The sequence below is a fragment of the Papio anubis genome, chromosome 14, assembly GCF_008728515.1.
Source record: "Papio anubis isolate 15944 chromosome 14, Panubis1.0, whole genome shotgun sequence".
NCBI classification, from domain to species: Eukaryota; Metazoa; Chordata; class Mammalia; order Primates; family Cercopithecidae; genus Papio; species Papio anubis.
The window spans coordinates 37282433-37302543 of record NC_044989.1 but is presented as its reverse complement, the minus strand read 5'-3'; the positions used below and the strand labels follow the sequence as shown (position 1 = coordinate 37302543).

At 41.2% G+C, this 20111-nt stretch overlaps 1 protein-coding gene across 6 annotated transcripts in view; it reads left to right on the top strand.

The window, feature by feature from the left end:
• EIF2AK2 (eukaryotic translation initiation factor 2 alpha kinase 2) overlaps positions 1-20111 on the top strand; it is a 54128-nt gene that overhangs the window by 9855 nt on the left and 24162 nt on the right. For all 6 annotated transcript variants that reach the window (XM_009184002.4, XM_003908511.4, XM_009184001.3 and 3 more), the window contains 8 exons: positions 285-416; positions 762-882; positions 5985-6133; positions 7922-8045; positions 8730-8806; positions 8948-9041; positions 10294-10328; positions 11768-11830. In XM_009184002.4, the coding sequence (XP_009182266.3) occupies positions 298-416; positions 762-882; positions 5985-6133; positions 7922-8045; positions 8730-8806; positions 8948-9041; positions 10294-10328; positions 11768-11830 (782 nt within the window). In that variant the 5' untranslated portion in view covers positions 285-297. The remainder of the gene's footprint in view (positions 1-284; positions 417-761; positions 883-5984; positions 6134-7921; positions 8046-8729; positions 8807-8947; positions 9042-10293; positions 10329-11767; positions 11831-20111) is intronic.

Here is a 20111-nt window from a genome sequence, read left to right as displayed (position 1 = left end):
CGCCCGCCTTGGCCTCCCAAAATGCTGGGATTTTATAGGTGTGAGCCACCACCCCTGGCCAAGTTGAGTTTTCAAAGTAGAAAATTTGGAGAAATTAACTTTATTGTGCAGTGAGTGAGAAAGAAAGAACAGTTTTGAAAGAAAGTCTCTGCATTTATATGGGACTGAGATGAGTCCTATAAAGGAGAGTCTCCCCAACCCCTCTGTCTCCTAAACTGCATTGGGAAACTCAGGTTAAATATGTTCTGTGAGCATCACTCATTCAAATGTCTCTTCCATTGTAGGATACTGGAAGAAATGGCTGGTCATCTTTCACCAGGTTTCTTCATGGAGGAACTTAATAAATACCGTCAGAAGCAGGGAATAACATTGAGCTATCAAGAACTGCCTAATACAGGACCTCCACATGATAGGAGGTAAGTTGCTATAAACAATGATATGATCTTATAAATGTAAACTGGGGGAATGGCAACTCTGGCACAACTTTGAGGTCAACACTTTTGTTTTGTGAGAGTCCGCTTGGCGTAAAGCAGTAACCACTTTGGAGCCACAGATGACTCCAGAGAGAAGAGAGGGTAGAAACCTTTCCATGCTTCAACAAGACATGCTGTTTTACTGTTTGGGGTGACTGCTTACATTCTATATTGAATGTATGTTCCAACCCTCAAAGGTAGTCACAGGAGGTAGTGGTAACTAGAGCACTTGTTTTTAGATAGTGCATGAGTTGTATAATATTTTATGAATATTCTTTTTGTAATCAGGTTTACATTTCGAGTTGTAACAGACAGAAGAGAATTTCCAGAAGCTGAAGGTAGATCAAAGAAGGAAGCAAAAAATGCTGCAGCCAAATTAGCTGTTGATATACTTAATAAGGAAAGCGAGGTGAGTGATTGCCTTTTTTTCCTAGTAAATGGGAACTTGCAAATGCATTTTCTATTTCTCTCTGTGAGAAAATACTTCCACACAGAGTAAAGCCATTCACACGTTACCTTACATTCAAGAGTTTGGTTCAGTCATTCCCCCCATCTTCATTTCTATGAAACCCTGAGTGAGAGCCGCACACCCAGGACACCGTGGGCAAAGCTGGAGAATAGTTATTCAGAGTGTCAGCAGCAGTTAAATACTCTAAAATTGAACAAATATGGAAAGATGAGAAGTGTTCAGTGGGAAATGAGCTGACAGGTTCTGGGATGAGTCCCCTCCATCTAATTGAGGAAGTGCAGTAAAAGAGGAAAAAGAGATGAAAGTGATTATAGGGAGAATGATGTACAGCGGTCACTCACTGTCTGCGGGGAATTGGTACCAGGACTCCCTGTGGATGCCAAAATCCACTGATGCTCAAGTCTTTTATATAAAATGGCATAGTATTTGCATATAACCTATTTGCATCTTCCCATATACAGTTATGCGTTGCTTAACAAGGAGAATACATTGTAAGAAATGCATCCTTAGGCAATTTTCTCATTGGGCAAACATCACAGAAGTACTTACACAATCCTAAATGGAGTAACCACTACACACCTAGGCTATGGAGTATAGCCTATTACTCCTAGACTACACACCTGTACAGCATGTTATTGTACTGAAAACTGTAGCCAATCGTAACACAATTTAGTATTCATGTATCTAAACATATCTAAATATAGAAAAAGTACAGTAAAAATACAGTATAAAAGACAAAAGGCCGGGCGTGGTGGCTCACACCTGTCATCCTAGCATTTTGGGAGGCTGAGGCAGGTGGATCACCTGAGGTCAGGAGTTGAAAACCAGCTTGGCCAACATAGTGAAACCCTATCTCTACTAAAAATACAAAAAATTAGCTGGGCGTGGTGGCGGGCACCTGTAATCCTAGCTACTTGGGAGGCTGAGGCAGGAGAATTGCTTGAACCCGGGAAACAGAGATTGCAGCGAGCCTGAGGTCGTGCCATTGCACTCCAGCCTGGGGACCCTGTCTCAAAAAAAAAAAAAAAAAGACAAAAGTACACCCATATAGGGCACATACCATGCATAAATAGAGCTTGCAGGACTGGAAGTTGCTCTGAGTGAGTCAGTGAGTGGGTGGTGAGTGAATGTGAAGGCCTAGGGCATTATTATATACCACTGTAGACTTTATAAACACTGTATACATAAGCTACATTCATTTTATTAAAAATTTTTTTCTTCAATAATAAATTAACCTTAGCTTACGGTAACTCTTTTACTTTATAAACTTCTTATTTTTAACATTTTGACTCTTTCCTAATAACACTTAGCTTAAAACACAAACGCAGCCAGGCGCAGTGGCTCATGCCTGTAATCCCAGCACTTCAGGAAGCCGAGGCGGGTGGATCACCTGAGGTCAGGAGTTTGAGACCAGCCTGGCCAACACAGTGAAACCCTGTCTCTACTAAAAATACAAAAATTAGCCGGGTGTGGTGGGGGTCGCCTGTAATCCCAGCTACTTGGGAGGCTGAAGCAGGAGAATTGCTTGAACTCAGGAGGCGGAGGTTGCAATGAGCCGAGATCATGCCACTACATTGCAGCCTGGGCAACAGGGCGAGACTCCATCTCAAAAAAACAAAACAAAACAAAAACGAAAACAAAAACACATAGTATGGCTGCACAAAAATATTTTGTTTCGTTATATCTTTATTCTATAAGCTTTTTTCTATTTTTAGAATTTTAAACTTCTTTTTTTTTAACTTTTAAACTTTGTTGTTAAAAATTAAAACATGATTGGGCACAGTGTTTCATGCCTGGGATGTCGAGGAGCCATGATTATGCCACTGTACTCCAGCCTGGGTGACAGAATGAGACCCTGTCTCAAAAAAACAAAAAAAAAAAATGCTGGGCATGCTGGTTCATGCCTGTAATCCCAGCACGTTGGTAGTCAAGGTAGGTGGATCACTTGAATTTGGGAGTTTGGGATTAGCCTAGGCAACATGGTGAAACCCTGTCTGTACTAAAAATACAAAACACTAGCCGGGCTTGGTGGCACGTGTCTGTAGTTCCAGCTACTCAGGAAGCCGAGGCAGGAGGATCATGTGCCTGACATGTCATGGCTGCAGTGAGCTGTGATCTTGTGACTACACTCCAGCCTGGGCAACAGAGCAAGACCCTGTCTCAAAAAAAAAGAAAGAAAAAAATTACAACACACACACACACACCAGCCTGCCTACACAGCATCAGGATCATCAGCGTCACTGTCTTCCACCTCCACATTTTGTCCCTCTGGAAAGTGTTCAGGAGCAATAACATACATGGAGCTATTCTTTCCTATTGTAGCAATTCCTTCTTTTGGATTACCTACCGAAGGACCTGCCTGAGACTGTTTTACAGTTTACTTTTTTTTTTTTAAGTAGAAAGAGTGCCTTCTAAAATAATGATTAAAAAGTATAATAAATATATAAACCAGTAACAGTTACTTATTATTATCCAGTATTATGTACTGTACATAATTGTATGTGCCAGACTTTTTTATAAGACTGTAGCACAGTAGATTTGTTTAGAGCAGTGTCACTGCAAACATGTGAGTAATGCATGGTGCTGTAACCCAGGAGTTTGAGATTGGCCTGGGCAATATGGCGAAACCCTGTCTGTACTAAAAATACAAAAAATTAGCCATTATAGTGGCTATGACCTCACTAGATGACAGTAATTTTTTAGCTCCATTATAATCTTACGGGACCACTGTCATATATGCAGTCCATTGTTGACCAAAATGTCATTATGCAGTACATGATTATCCTTTAGATCATCTCTAGATTACTTATAATATCTCTAATACAATGTAAATGCTATGTAAATAGTTTTTTGTTGTTGTTGTTTTTTGAGACAGGGTCTTACTATCACCCAGGCTGGAGTGCAGTGGCATGATCAAGGCTCACTGCAGCCTCAGTCTCCCCAGGCTCAGGTGATCCTCCCACCTCAGCATCCCAACTGACTCGGACTACAGGCACGAGCCACCACACCTGGCCAATTTTTGTATTTTTTGTAGAGATGGAATCTCACTATGTTGTCCAGGCTGGTCTTGAACTCCTGAGCTCAAGCGATCCGCCCACCTCAGCCTCCCAAAGTGCTAGGATCGCAGGTGTGAGCCACCACAGCCAGCTATAAGTAGTTGTTATGCTGTATTGTTTAGGGAATAATGACAAGGAAAAAAACTGAATATGTTTAGTACAGATGCAACCAGCAATTTTTTTCAAATATTTTTGATTGTGATTGGTGAATCCAGGGATTTGGAACCCGTGGATATAGAGAGCCAAGTGTTTACAGAGAGCAGATAATGGAGAACCAATATACATGTGACTGGTGTCCCTGAAAATAAGAACAGAGTAAATAGTACAGAAGAAAATGATCTGAAGAGATTTCAGCAGAAAATGTTTATGAAATAAAGACTTGGCTACAGATTAAAACAACTTAATAGATACAGGAAAATTTAGAAACACCCAGACCAACATTGATTCTTTTTTTCTCTTTTATTTTTTATTTTTGAGACAGAGTCTCGCTCTGTTGCCCAGGCTGGAGTGCAGTGGCACAATCTCTGCTCACTGCAACCTCCGCCTCCCGTGTTCAAGCAATTCTCTGCCTCAGCCTCCTGAGTAGCTGAGATTACAGGCCTCCACCACCATGGCCAGCTAATTTTCTGGTATTTTTAGTAGAGACAGGGTTTCACTATGTTGGCCATGCTGGTCTTGAACTCCTGACCTCGTGATCCACCTGCCTCGGCCTCCCAAAGTGCTGGGATTACAGGCATGAGCCACCGCGCCTGGCCCCAACATTGATTCTTATGAAAGTACTGCGCTCCAGAGATGAGGAAAGAATTCTATAAGCATCTAGAGAGAAGAAGAAAACTATGTAAAATGTAAATATTTTTAAAGTTTCATGCTGTGCACAGCAACATTATAAACCAGGAGATAGTGTAGCAATGCTTATAAAATGAGACATGAAGTCATTTACATTTTAGACAATAGAGGACTATTCTCAGATTTGGAAAATTTTGGGAAAATTTAGGTTTCAAGATTCTTTCTTGAAAAATCTACTTAAAGATATCCTTCTAACCAAATTTAAAAAAAAATCAAGCAAAATTACAAATTATAATTATTAATGAGGTAGAAAATTGAGTCAAGAAGTTAGAAAAAAAATAGAATGTCTTACCCCCAAAAAGCAGAAGAAAGAAAATAACAATGGTTGAAATTACTATAAAAGAAATAAAAAAGAAAAAAAATAAAGATCAATAAAACCAAAAGCTAGTTTTTTGACAAGATTAATAAAATAGCAAAACTCAGCTGGGTGTGGTGGCTCACACCTCTAATCCTGGCATTTTGGAAGTCTGAGGCAGGCAGATAACTTGAGTTTAGGAGTTCGAGACCAGACTGGGCAACATGGCCAAACCCTGTCTCTACAAAAAATACAAAAAAAGTACCTGGATGTGGTGGTGTGTACTTGTAGTTCCAGGTACTTGTGAGACTGAGACAGGAAGATCGCTTGAAACCAGGAGGTCAAGGCTGCAGTGAGCTGAGGTTGCACCACTGCACTCTAGCCTAGGTAACAAAGTGACACCCTGACTCAAAAAAATTAAAAAAATAAAATAGCAAAACTTTGGACAAGATTTTTGTTGGACTAAGAAAAAAAGGTAGAGATAACAATAGTAGAAATCACGCTATTATATTCATCTTTTTCATTAAGTTGTGATCCAGTATCTCTTGCCTCATTTTTTGAGATTAGAAAGAATATAACAAGCTAGAACGTGTTATAGTACTTTCCAAAGACAAACAAGAAAAAGCAACTTCTTTCGTATTGTTAAAATCTATCTCTGTAGATTTTTTCTGGTAGAGGGAGATAGATAGTCACACTTTTACTCAAGGTAATATAATAGAAAAATATATAACATCCAAGCTGTCTTTCACATTGCTCATTTAGTAATTTTATTAGAAGAATGATTTTTAAAAGGTTAAATCTTTGTTGTCATTTATATTAAACAAGAATTTTTTTTTTCTTTGTAGGCAGTTAGTCCTTTTTCATTGACAACAACCAGTTCTTCGGAAGGATTATCCATTGGGAATTACATAGGCGTTGTCAATAGAATTGCCCAGAAGAAAAGACTAACTGTAAATTATGAACAATGTACATCCGGGGTGCATGGGCCAGAAGGGTAAGACATAATTTGGCTTTTCTTTCTGTTTCATTGTATCTAAGCAATAAAGTTGGTTTATTTTCATGTCTAATTTTCCAGAAATATGTGTCCTTTTAAACATTCTATATGGAAGGTTTTATATGATTGATAGTAATTTGATTTCTAATTTGTAATTAAAATGCTTAATTGCTGAAGCCATGGAGCCCACTTACCGTAATTGATCAAATTAGGGTAATCCTTTATTTCAGAGGTGTAGCTGGATGGTTTAGTCTGTGGAACAAGAGGGTACAGGGTGCCACTGCTCAAAGAATGCAGAGATCTTTTCGTCATTGAGGACATGATGGTGGTAACTATCTGAAAACCTCTCTGCCACATGTATAGAATGACTCTTCACCCTTGTCAGATCAAGGAGCTCTTTGTTCAGGTATTTGTCCTTCAAATTGGATTAAATGAACAAATACCATGTATCAGAAGGAATGAGTTTTAGCTGTAGACTGAGAGGAGACCAGGATTTGAGGGATCTGATGAGACAGATAAGCTAGAGTTTCAAAGTTACTAAGAACGTCACCACTGAGCTAAGATGTTCCTGGAAATGAGGATAAAGAATGGATTGGAACTGAAAAAAGCAGAAATCAAAGGAGTATGAGGCGATTGTTTTTCAACTACAACCAACCAGTTAATGAGAAAGAAGAAAAAAAAATATCTACATGGCAAATAGTTCAAATCATCACTTTAGGATACTGTTCTATGAATTGACTCAGCTATTCACAGTCATGGCTTTTGGGCCAAAACCAGGAAGAAAAACATGTGATAGTATTCATTGGAATGAAATAGTCAAAAGTGAATCTGTTGAGTCAATCTTGATAATTAAGAGTCTATTTTATTTTCTGTAGCTCACTTTTTTGATTTCTTTGAATTATGCTCTCTAACATTAGATACCTAAAAGAAAGAAGAAATCTATTTGTGGGGGGACAGTGTCTGAAAAAAATAGGAGCTGTAGAAATGATCCAGTTACTCAACCCAGCTATTTAATTCAGGGTCTAGCAGGGAAGACTCACCCTGTTTGGATGTGTTTCTATCAATGGTCTTCAATAGAAGCACAAAGGAAAAGGAGTTCAAATACTGGAATCATTTTGCAGTAATATGTAGTAACTCTGTGATATAAATTACCATGTCCATTGTTTTATCCCTTAAAAATAGTTCTTATATAATTGTCCAGGTATCCTGGCCTAACCACAAATGTCCTTACATCTAATAGGAGAGTGTGGACTTTAGTATAGGGAATCTACACTGTGGGGATTTTCTCAAATTTTTGTGCACATAAGCAGATGGCAGACAATGTTGAAGTTAGAGCAGAATCCATGCTTGCTCTTCCCCTACGCTGTAACTTCATAGCTTCTCCTGTCAAATCCACTTTCTCTGCTGGCTTTTTCCTTCCCATTTGAGCACTGCTGAAAAAATTCACTGGACCTCTTTCTTTTCTACCTCCATATCTTTTGACCTTTGGGGAATTAAAAAACAAAAAAAATCACCACTTAGTGCCTTTGTGCCAGATCTTTCAGCAAAGCAACCAAAAATTAGAAATTGCCTGGAAAACGCAAGCTCAGATGTCAACTGATCCTGGTTATTCAGAGAAATTGGTCAGGCAGGTTACTGAGGGTTTAAATTATGCAAGATATGAACTATAAATCTATCTAATAAATTGGTATTATCTTAAGATCTCTGTTAATGTTTTTTTTTTTAATCGTAAGTTGGATTTACTATATTTTTCATGTTTAGATAAGTACCCTCTATGATTTCTCCTAGATTTCATTATAAATGCAAAATTGGAGACAAAGAATATGGTATTGGTACAGGTTCTAGTAAACAGGAAGCAAAACAATTGGCCGCTAAACTTGCATTGCTTGAGATATCAGAAGAAACCTCAGTGGTACGTATTGCCTTTGGATTAAATTTTTATGTTTTAAAATTCCCTCTGAAGTTGACTTCAGGTTAGACTGTGGTTACATTATGCCAAGACAGCCAGTGATTTAGCAAAATGATTCCTCCATTCTGTGTCACACCAATGAGCCATGTGCCATGGGGCCGTGGCTGGGTGTGGTGGCTCACACCTGTAATCCCAGCACTGTGGGAGGCCAGCGCAGGTGGATCTCCTGAGCTCAGGAGTTTCAGACCAGCTTGGCTTGGGCGACATGGCAAAACCATGACTCTACAAAAAAAAAAAAAAAAAAATTAGATGCATGTGTGGCATGTACCTGTAGTTCTAGCTACTTGGGAGGCTGAGGTGGGAGGATTGCCTGAGCCTGGGAGGTGGAGGTTGCAGTGAGCTAAGATCGTGCCACTGCACTTCAACCTGGACAGCAGAGCCAGATCCTGTCTCAAAAGAAACAAACAAAAAATTATCTGTCCTGTGATCCAGAAAAATGAAATAAAAAATAAAATAAAATAAAATCCAGACCAAACATCCATAAAAAAAGTTATTGATCTTGTAATTGTTTATGGTTGTGGATTTGGTAAATGTGTTGAAATAAATGTGATAGTACACAGAAACTGAGCCTCTGTAGAGAAATAATTAGTTGCATTCAAGCCTACTAAGGGACTCTCTTTCTTTCAGAAACCTGACTCCATGCCCTCTGGTTCTTTTGCTGCTACGTGTGACTCCCAAAGCAACCCTTTAGTGAACAACTCACTGTAAGTGTAGACAAACAATTGAGATATTTAACATATTCATATTTCTGTCTGAAAGAGAAATTTTTATGTTTAAGGAGAATTTAGAGAAAGAAGTGATAAAAACAGAATTAATAAACTAACAGTTACACCCTTTTCTTCTAGTGCTTCTGAATCATCATCTGAAAGTGACGTCCCAGCAGATACATCAGAGATAAATTCTAACAGTGGCAGTTTACACATTTCTTCATTGTTTACGGTATCATATTAGTCTCGAAGCTTCCTACTTAATCTTATTTTTCTGTGCGTTTCCTCATTTAAAAATAACTTCTAGTATTCCACCATAATTTTTATATTTTTTCTTATGCACTCTTACTAAATGATACTATTCAGCAGCCTTTTTTTTTTTTTTGAGGTTGAGTCTCCCTCTGTCACCCAGGCTGGAGTGCAGTGGCGAGATCTTGGCCCATTGCCACCTCCGCCTTCCAGTTCAAGCGATTCTCCTGCCTCAGCCTCCTGAGTAGCTGGGATTACATGCGCATGCACCACACCCGGCTAATTTTTGTAGAGACGGGGTTTCAACATGTTGGTCAGGCTGGTCTCGAGCTCCTGACCTCGTGTTCTGCCTGCCTCAGCCCCCCCAAGGCTGGGATTACAGGCATGAGCCACTGTGCCCAGCTTAGCAGCCTTTTGATTCTTTTTAAAATTAAGTTCCATTCCTCACCCTTCTACACGTCACTTCTGTCTTTCCTCACTCACCCCTATATTTTAATATATTCCTATGATTTTGCTTGTCTCTCCTACCAATGGGATAATATTTAAAGATTCTCTAATATAGTTTATTTCTGTTTTAAAAAATTAGAATTAAATTTAACATTAAAAGTAAACTGAAATCAGATAACTTTTTAGCCTGGTGCAGTGGCACATGCATATAGTCTGCAGCACTTGGGAGGCCAAGGTGGGAGGATCGCTGTAGCCCAGGAGTTCGAGATCAGCCTAGGCAACATAGTGAGACCCCATCTCAAAAACAAACAAGCAAACAAAAACAAACAAAAAACAGATAACTTTTTGGTGCACATAAGCAGGCAATGTTGAACTTAGAGCAAAATCTATGCTTTTGACGATTAGTGTTACAAGAGTATTCTGTTATAAAGAACTACAAAATCGATAAGAAAATGGCAAGCAACTCAGTAGAAAAATGTACAAAGTATATAAACAGATAGTTCAGAGAAGAGATACCCAAATGGGCAACAAATATTAAAAGTTGCTTTACTAGGTATCAGGAAAATGTAAATCAAAACAATTAGATACTATTTTAAACTCATTAGATTGGCAAAAAGTTAAGTCTTACAATACTAAGTGTTTATACAGGGCTTGATGAGAATACAGACATTGATGGACTAAGAAATTGGTCAGCGAGCCATCTGGAAATACAGGAGGAAAGATAACAAGAGAAAGGAAGATGATTGATTTAGTCATCTGAAACTATTTCTCATTTTCTTTTGTTATAGAATGGTCTCAGAAATAACCAAAGGAAGGCAAAAAGGTGAGTATCATTATGCATTGAACATATTTTGATCTGAAGTTTTATTTCAGACTTATGTATTGTTTTAAATACTTGTAGAGTATTGTACACCCTTATTTGAGCAGAGTTTCAGAAGCAGAAAGCTTGAAATCTATAAAATAATTTTAGATGTGTCGAGAGATATTTGAATATATGCACATGCTGCACTGTAGACATAAAGCCCTATGGGGGTACCACTCGAGTAATTAGGTTAAGAGCATTATTTTGTACGAGGCTGGCAAGGAATTGGGCTGTTTTCACTGTAGAAGTGTTTTCAAGGGAAGTGTATTATTTTGCAGACAAGTAAGGTTAAAATAGCATAAAAACTTGGATTATAAAAAGGTCAGATGCTATGTCAATTAACTGAAGAGAAAGGCAACGATGTAAATATAGTCAGAAATGAGAGTAAGATGGCAGTAGGAGCCATTATGAGCCACCAGTATATTCTGAATAGTAGATAGATGTATTAAAGAAAGATGATTCTTGATGTGGATGCTTGGATGGAGAGAAGAGAGTTCTGTACATGAGGTGCCCTCAGCCACGATTACTGTGGCAGTCAGGAGGGATGAGGAGAATGTGTGAGAAAGACTTTAAAGGAAGAGTGGACATGACTTGAGCGGATAGGTTCCCATAGCTGAGTGAAAGCATGAAGAAGAGGTAAAGGAGAAAGGATTTGAAGATTGCTTCACTTTGAACAGGATGCAGTGAAGAACCATGGCACTAATGGTGTTAAGAAAGTTAAGGAGTTAAGGGCTTAGAGAGAAGACAGCGGTTTGGATATGTTCAGTTTTAGGTGGTGTTTAAACTTCCATTTGCAAGTGGCTTATCATCAGTAAGGAATGACAGCTAGGATGAGGGTGTAAGGAGATATATTTCCTGAGGTTTTGAGTCTGGAGAAAGAAAAACAGAGGTTAGTGACACATCAACAATGAGTGCTCGAAGGTGCAAAAAAGGAACCAGAGGAGGGATGAAAAAGTATTAGAGGCCAGAGGAGAACTGTAAGCATATAGTTTTATAAAGAAAAAAGTTGGCTGGGTGCTGTGGCTTGCACCTGTAATCCCCAGTACTTTGGGAGGCCAAGGGGGGAGGATGGCTTGGGTCCAGGAGTTCGAGACCAGACTGGGTAACATAGAGAGACCCTGTCTCTACAAAAAATAAAAAGAATTAGTCGGGTATGGTGGCACATGCCTGTAGACGCAGCGACCTGGGAGGCTGAGGTGGGAGGATCTCCTCAGAGCCCAGAATTTCAAAGTTGTAGTGAGCTATGATCAAACGACTGCACTCCAGGCTGGGAGATGGGGTGAGACCTTGCCTCTGAAGAAAAAAAAAAAGAAAGAAAGAAAAAGGTTAACATTAACACTAAACAAGTTATATTTGATTTCAATTTTATTTGAGTTTTACATTCAACTCTTAATTTTTAGATCTTTGGCACCTACATTTGACCCTCCTGACATGAAAGGACCAAAGTATACTGAGGATGCAAGGTAAGATTGTAAGTGCTGAAGAAAGAAGGGGTAATGCTATAGGTAGATGTTTTTGGGTAGTTGTCTGTGAAATGGCCATGATCCTGTTGGTTGAAGATCTTTGAATAAGGTTAACTAGGCAGGGTCAGAACATGAGTCTTAGGCGTTTCATTAGGAGGGGGCCCAGGAATGGGATGACCCACGTTATGATTTTGTTCCCAAACCAACAATCTATTCAGTTGTTTTGATATTCCCTTAGCTTTTTAGCCCTTTATTTAAGTTTTTCATCAGCGTCTTTTACTAGCCCTGATTGGTTGAGATAAAAGCAACATTCCTCACCCAATGAGAGGCAGAGGTCCCCTTTTTCAGCCGTTATTAGATGTAGTCCCCATCTATTTTGGAGGACTACTCCAGCCGAGGAGTCTAGTTTGTCTTGGATTCTTATAATGCTTCAGGCCATATCTTCTAAAGAACCCTGTAATTCTGTGGAAAGAGCTTTAAAGTGTGTTAAGGAAGTGGCCAATCTGCCTGCTCCGAATCCAAGTCTGGAGGTTATATCCAAGGCAGCCATTAAAGGAATGACGTGGATGACCCTCCTCTTCCTAACATATTGGATGAATGGAACAGGCAAAGGTTGGCTGGGAGGAACTTTTCCAATGGAGGGAGAAAGATAAACTAGGGTACAGGTTCCAGTCCAGTTGGTGGAGAGACAAAGATATGTGTTGATGCCACCCACAAAAAATAAGCCTTTGTCATAAATATAGGTGGAGATACGGAAAGAAAACAAGTGAATTAAAGATGGGATGTTTTTTCTTTCCTGTGGTTCATTACTCCAAGTGGACAAGGAGGAGGTCAAGGAGACACCCACTATAGTAGCAATATAGGAAGAGTTATTTTTTTACACACTTAATGCGATTAGATGTTGCACCATTAATATTGAGCCATGGATAAAGGTGGGCTCTAGGGACAGCACAAATTAGGCCAGAGGCATTGGTTGAGGGAGGGGCTGTAGAACGAGCGGGTTGCAGAAATGCTCCATTCACTTCAGGTGATACTTGGTAGTCAACTTGGTTAGTGTGATGGTCAGTGGGGTGTTTAACAATGATAATGCAGTTGCATTGGTTAAGTGTTAAGGATCTTACAGGGAAATTTCCCTCATAGGCTAAAAAGCAAAGTGAGGCTTCTTGTCAAAGGCGGGTGTGTTTAATTAGAGGCCCTTCAATGGGAGGGTCTTGTGACTTAAGGTGTTGTAGGGAGTTGGAATAGGTTTGAAATAATTTGTTGGCCTGATTGGCCCTGGAAGTGGGATAATCACCAACTAGAGGGTCAACTCTTTCAAAAAAGGAATTTATAGATTAGGGTTATGTTTTCTGTTAAAAGGTCATGAAGGGGTGTAGGAAGGGATGTATAAGCTGAGGAAGACAGTGATAAACACATCTAGCATTCTGGAGCAAAGGAAGAGTTAGCTTGCAGCAAGAGGGATTGTGTAAGGTTTACAGAACGTTCTAGTTTGATAGCAGTGAGGAGTGATTCTATTGGTGAGGTTGATGTGATTAGGGAATTTAGATTGAAAGAAACAAGCAAAAGGGGGAAAAAGTTATTTGGGTAGGAGTAAAGTCCTGGAAAGTTCCTTGAAGCCATAAATCCCGTGGAATAGTAAGGAGCTGATCAGGATGTATAATGAGAGTTTTGTAAGGCTACCACTGAAGGTGTTGGGGTCCGTGTGTTTCCTAAACAAAGGAATGAGCACACAAGACAACACAGGACGAGACAAACATGGCGGCCGCCCCGAACGGCACGCTCTGCTTTATTTTATACAATTTCGGTTGTGGAATGTTGCCAAGTCACAAGTCACGTATTGTTTTTCTGACCTTTTCTTGACTTGCTGGTTTCTCAAGATGTTTACACATTAACCAGTCCCCAGGGCCTGCTGTTTGCAGCTGGCTCCTTTGTCCTCCCTGTTTGCAGGGAAGGAACGCCCTGCTTCGTTTGCAAGAGCAGTACTTATTGGGAACATCTCGTTTGTGAGCACGTAGTCCTCTACAGAAGGTCTGTAACAAGGTTAGTTAGGAAGCAATGAAAGTTTGACAGAGAAAGAGACGTAGCTGCTTAGGTGAATTTCTGTTCTTTTTCCTCTGGGATTCGTGTAGGGCTGGGACCTTTTACCAGAACCCAGTTTCCTGACTGTAGGAAGGGATTAAAGGAGTTGGCGACAGGTTGTGGCAAGTATTGTCAGCATATTCCCAAATGAAATGGTGGATGGTATGCAGAAGAAGGGAAATGAGAGGGGTTGTTAGAGGTGGGGCTTGACCCCGAGGTGGAACAAAAGGAGCGTGAGTTCAAATACTCATGCTCAAAACTCCCACGTATGAGTTCAGAGGGGCTGAGCATTAAAGGCTTCCGTGGGAGTGCCCGAATTTTCAGAAGGGCCAAAGGTAAAAGTGTAACCCAGTCTTTATGTGTTTGGAGTGAATACCTGGTGAGGGTGCTTTTTAGAATGCCATTCATTTTTTCAACCTTTCCTGAAGATTGAGGTTGATAGGGGATGTGTAGCTTCCAGGTGATTCGTAGGGTTTGTGCAAGTGTTTGAGTAATTTGAGAAATGAATTCAGGACCATTTTCAGATTGAAAAGAAAGAGGCACCCTGAACCAGGGGATGATTTCTGTTATTAATTTGGAGGTGACAGTCGAAGCTCATTTCTTGGTTGTCGGAAAAGCCTCAACCCATCCCGAAAAGGTATCAACCAGAACCAAAAGAAATCGAACCTTTTTTACTGGGGGCATATAGGTAAAATCAATTTGCCAGTCTTGTCTTGGAAGGTTCCCCTGTCTTGATGGGTTGGAAAAGAAGGGAGTCTAGTGTTGAAGTGGGGTGAAGCTTTCTGGCAAATAGAGCATTGATGGAAAATGGCTTTCAACTGTTCCTTTATATCTGAGTTTATGTGTATGTGGAAACTTAAGAAATGTTGTAGAGGGGAATGGCTAGTGTGGAAGAGGTTGTGGATGTCCCATAACAGAGTTTTTTGTTTGTTTGTTTGTTTGTTTTTTTGAGACAGAGTCTTGCTCTGTCGCCCAGGCTGGAGTGCAATGGCATGATCTCAGCTCACTGCAACCTCCACCTCCGGAGTTCAAGGGATTCTCCTGCCTCAGCCTCCGGAGTAGCTGGGATTACAGGCACGCACCACTACGGCCAGCTAGTTTTGTATTTTTAGTAGAGACAGGGTTTCACCATGTTGGTCAGGCTGGTCTCAAACTCCTGACCTCGTGATCCACCCACCTTGGCCTCCCAAAGTGTTGGGATTACAGGCGTGAGCCACTGCACCTGGTCAAGAGTTGTTTTTTCAGGGTCAGGTAGGACTAATTTGTTTTGTATGAACCAGTATGGGAGTTTGAATTGTGCCCCTGCTGTGATTAGTTGTTGTATTTGGTGTTCGGGATAAAAGGAGGGGATATGTTGTGTGAGGGGAAATAGATATTGGAGAATTGGATGATGGGTTGAGGTGTGTTTTGCCCAGTAGTCAACCTCACAGTTCCCTAAAGAAATGTGGCTTTTATCTGATTGATGTCATTTGTAATGGATAACTGCAACCTTTTCTGGAAGTAGAGCAGCCTTTAATAGAGGATGGATTAGTTTTCCATTAATGATAGGAGTTCCCTTAGCTGTGAGATAGCCCCTCTTGCTCCAAATTTGGGCATTGGAATGGTTGATGTTATAGGCATATTTAGAATCGGTGGTATATATTAACTTGTGTGTTTTTTGCTAGGGTTAATGCTCTTATTAGGGCAACTAATTCTACTTGTTGGGAGGATGTGCCCAAAGGCAAAGGGGCAGCCTCTACGACTCTTCTAGGTAGAAGAGAGCGGGTATCATCATGATATCTCTCAATGACGGGATATCCTGCTTGGAGGGGAGGGTTTTTTGATGTGCTGCCATCTATAAATCAATCTGGGGCTCCCTTTATGTGAGTGGAAGTAAGGTGGCAAAACATGGTGTGAGAACTTTCAATTAGATCAGAGCATGAGTGTTGGTCAGGGTCCAAAATCAGTGTTGAAGATAAAAGAGTAGCAGGATTGGGGGGTGAGCATCTATGAAGAGAGATGGAGGGCTGAAGGAGGGTTGAATGTAGGGCTTGCATGCGAGAGGATGAGATGGAGGTGAGCGCCTTACGGCTGAGCATATCTTGTAGACTGTGAGAAGAAAATACCTGACGAGGTTCGTAGAATGTGAGTTTGTGCCTCAGGGATAATTAAAGAGGCTGTGGCAAAAATTTTTAAGCAAAGGTGCCAGGTTTTGTAAATGGGGTCTGGTTGTTTTGAAGAATATGCCACTGGTTGGAGGGAATCTCCCATGGATTGGGCTAAGAGTCCAAGGGCCTGATTATGAGAACTGTGTAAATATAGATGAAAAGTTCTTAGGAGGTTTGGAAGGCCTAAAGTGGGGGGTCTGTAATAAGGCACATTTTAGGTGACAGAAAGCATGATAAAGGTCTGGGGTGGGAGTGAGTGGTTGGTCAAGATTTCCTCTTGTGTGTTCATAAAGAGGTTTAGTGACAGTGGCAAAATTTGCTATCATCATCAGAAATATCCCACTAATTTGAGGAAAGAAAGTAAGTCCCTTTTTGTCTTAGGAAATGGGATTTGTTGAATGCCTTGCTTTCATGCTAGTGGAATTTCCTGGGTATTTGGAGTTATAATTAATCCTAGCTATGAAACATTTGGAGAGGTTAATTGGGCCTTCCTTTTGGATACCTGGTACCCACATTCAGCCAACAAATTTAAAAGCCTGGCTGTGTGTTGAATACAATGTTCTAGAGAGGGACTACAAAGAAGTAAATTGTCCATATATTGAAACAAGACGCTGGGTCGTAGAGGTAGTTGGGAATGGTCTAATCGAAGCGCCTGACCAAAATACTGAGGGCTGTCCCTAAACCCCTGGGGGAGGACAGTCCAGGTGAGTTGTTGGGAGTAGCATGTATCAGCGTCAATCCAAGTGAAAGCAAAAAGGTTTTGAGAGGAGGAATGTAGAATGATAGTAAAAGAAGGCACCTTTGAGGTCTAATGCAGAGAAATAGCTAGTGTTGGGAGGAATTTGCAATATGAGGGTACAGGGGTTTGGGACAACAGGATAAACAGGAACAATAGTGGAGTTGATTTGTTGCAAATCCTGAACCAGTCTATAGGAGCCATCTGGTTTTGTAACTGGGAGAATAGGAGTTTTGTGGGGAGAATGGGTGGGGATTAAAATATTGGCAGCTAGGCCAGGTGCAGTGGCTCACACCTGTAATCCCAGCACTTTAGGAGGCCAAGGCGGGTGGATCACCTGAGGTCAGGAGTTCGAGACCAGTCTGGCCAACATGGTGAAACCCCATCTCTACTAAAAATACAAAAATTAGTTGGGCGTGGTAGCACACACCTATAGTCCCAGCTACTCGAGAGGCTGAGGTGGGAGAATTACTTGAACCTGGGAGGCAGAGGTTGCAGTGAGCCAAGATTGCGCCATTAAACTCCAGCCTGGGTGACAAGAGCAAGACTCCATCTCAAAAACATAAAATAAAATAATAAAATAAAATATTGGCAGCCAAAAGTTGGGAGATGATGGACTTGAGTCCCCATAATCCATTAGGGGATATTGTGGGACCACTGTTTGGCATTTAGGATCCTTCAGTGAAATTTGAATTGGACAATGGTGGGTAGCTAACATGGGGGAGTCAGTTTTCCATACTATGGGATTTAGAGGGCTGAGGAATTTGGGATTTAAGTCTGTTTGGATATGGAATGTCTGAGGAAGGGTTCTGTTCTTAAGATAATAATAAATAGGGGTAGCTTTGGTGTAGGGTTGATAAATGAATGATTCCTCCCAGTTTGTGTAGGATGTCCCTTCCTAGTAAAGGAGTGGGGGAATGAGGAATGACCAAGAAAGAGTGAGTAAGGGTGTCTCCCTGAAATGAGCAATATAGAGGCATTGTTTTGTATGGGGTTTCTTGTATGCCCTTCATGCCACCAATAGAAACAGATGAACATTCTAATGGACCTTGATATTCATTTAATACCAATAGACTTACCCCAGTATCCAAAAGAAAGGAAACAATCTTACCAGATACTATCCCAATTACCCTGGGTTTCGTGGACTCACTAGATGTGGGGGCGAAGGATCCCAAGTACCCTCAGTCTTCCGTTGTCAGCACCAGCAGTGAAGAGATTTCCTCCTGTGATGGTTGGGGGGCTTCATTATGAGCAGCATCTGAATGGGGAAGATGTCCCTGTTGAGGGCATTCCATCGTCCAGTGTCCACAAAGACTGCAAGTTGGGCATGGTTTGGTGGGAGGCCAGGGGTTAGGACAAGCCTTTGCCCAGTGTCCAAGGTTGCCTCATTGAAAACAGACTCCTGGAGAGGTGGGGGAGTTTCCCTTTGGGTTATTAGGAGGCTTTTGTGTAATTGACTTTTGGACAGTGGAGGCAAGCATCTGGTATTTTAAATGGAGATGTTTGTCTTCTTGAATTTTTTGTTCCTCATGTCTGTTGTTAAAGACCCAGAAGGTTGCATTTAGGAGCTCCTGCCAAGATGTCTGAGGATCCTCCTCTAATTTTTGTAATTTTTTGTGGATATCTGGGGTGGATTGGGAAATAAATTGGAGGTAGAGAAAAGTTTGACCTTCTCTAGATTCTGGATCCAAATTGGTATATTTTAGCATAGCTTCAATGAGGTGTGATAAGAAAAGGGCAGGGTTTTCCTGGTGCTCTTGTGTAATTTCTCTGAGCTTTTCAGAATTAACTGCCTTATAAGCATTTTTGTCCATGCCTGTGAGGAGACAGGTAATCATGTGGTCTCTTCACCTGATGCCATTGTCTCCCTGTTGGTTAAGTCCAGTCTGGGCCTCTATAGGGGACTGCATCATTGGCCACTGGATTTTGTATAGGGGCTTGATTATGGAGTTCATCTGTGTGTGTTTCAGCTGACTGCCGGATGTGCTCTTTTTTGTCAGGGGTGAGGGTGGAGGTTAGAATTATATAAATGTCATGCCAAGTTAAATTAAAGGATTAGGTTATGTGCAGGAATTCCCTGTGATAGATTTTCAGAGAAAGATCCTAGACACTGTTCGATCTGTGACAAATCAGACATGGAGAAAGGGGATATGAACACAAGCAATGCCTTCAACCCTAGCGCCTTCCCAGAGAGGGAGAATGGCAGAGGTGGTTTGACTGGCTGGAGTAGTGTTTGAATGGGTAATGGGTGGAGAACGATAAGGGTTGGGATTTGGCACTAAAGGCTGGGGGCAAGAGGGGCCAAAGAGATGGAGGGTTTGGATAGGCAAGAAATGGATGCAGGGGTTGAGAGTATGGAGGGAGTTCATCTGCAGGGTCAAAGGGGATTTCAGGGGAAGAGGTTTCAGAGGGAGGAGAGACCCAGGGAGGTTTTCATTAAGAAGAAGGATTTCACGAGGGGTGCAAGCTTGACATAAGGAGGTTTGGGATTTAAGGTAGAAGGAAGCCTGAATATAGGGAACCTCTTGCCATTTGCCATTCCTGGTTATAAAGTTGTCAAGGTCCCTGAGAATTTGAAAGTCAAAGGTGTCGTTTTCAGGCCATCGGCTGTCATTATCTAATTTGTATTGGAGCGAGGCCATGTTGTAATGAAAAATTAAACACTTTGACTTTAGGTTCCCCCATAAGCCAAGTTTGGTGAGGTTGTGAAGGAGACAGTCCAGTGGGGAGGACATAGGAATGTGGAATTGTTTGGCACCCATGTGGACTGATAAGAGGAGGCCGAGAGTATCTGTTTTTGTTCTAGGCATCCCCAGACAAAAGACAGAGACCTGGAATCCTCTTTATAAAGAGGACAGTTAAGCTGAGAAGAAACTGAGCATCCCCAAGATTTCTTCAACTTAGTCCCACCGGTCCTCCAAGGACCAGGACGGCAGACCTGACTTTCCCAGGTACTGTGAGAAAGCTAGGAAAGGCAAATCTTACCAGTTGGCTGGATTAGTGTCTGATGTTGGATGTTCTGGTTGGAATCAGTAAAGGGCCTCCTGGACTGGAGCCATATGAGGAAGAGAGAGAGAGAGAGAAGAGGGAGGAAGAATGGACAAGGGTTAGAGAGCAAAATACCTGTTGCAGGCAGTCAAGGTGGATTCCTGAGACCTGAGGGTTTTGAGAACCCACTGGAGAGTAGCCCCAGCCCAAGCCTCACAGTCCCCTTCAGATTAGTTATCCACCTCATGCAAATTGCTTGAAAAGTGAAGAGAGAGAAAAGACGTGACAGGTGGCCAGAGACCCTCAGGACTCAGGAGTTATCTTGGGACAA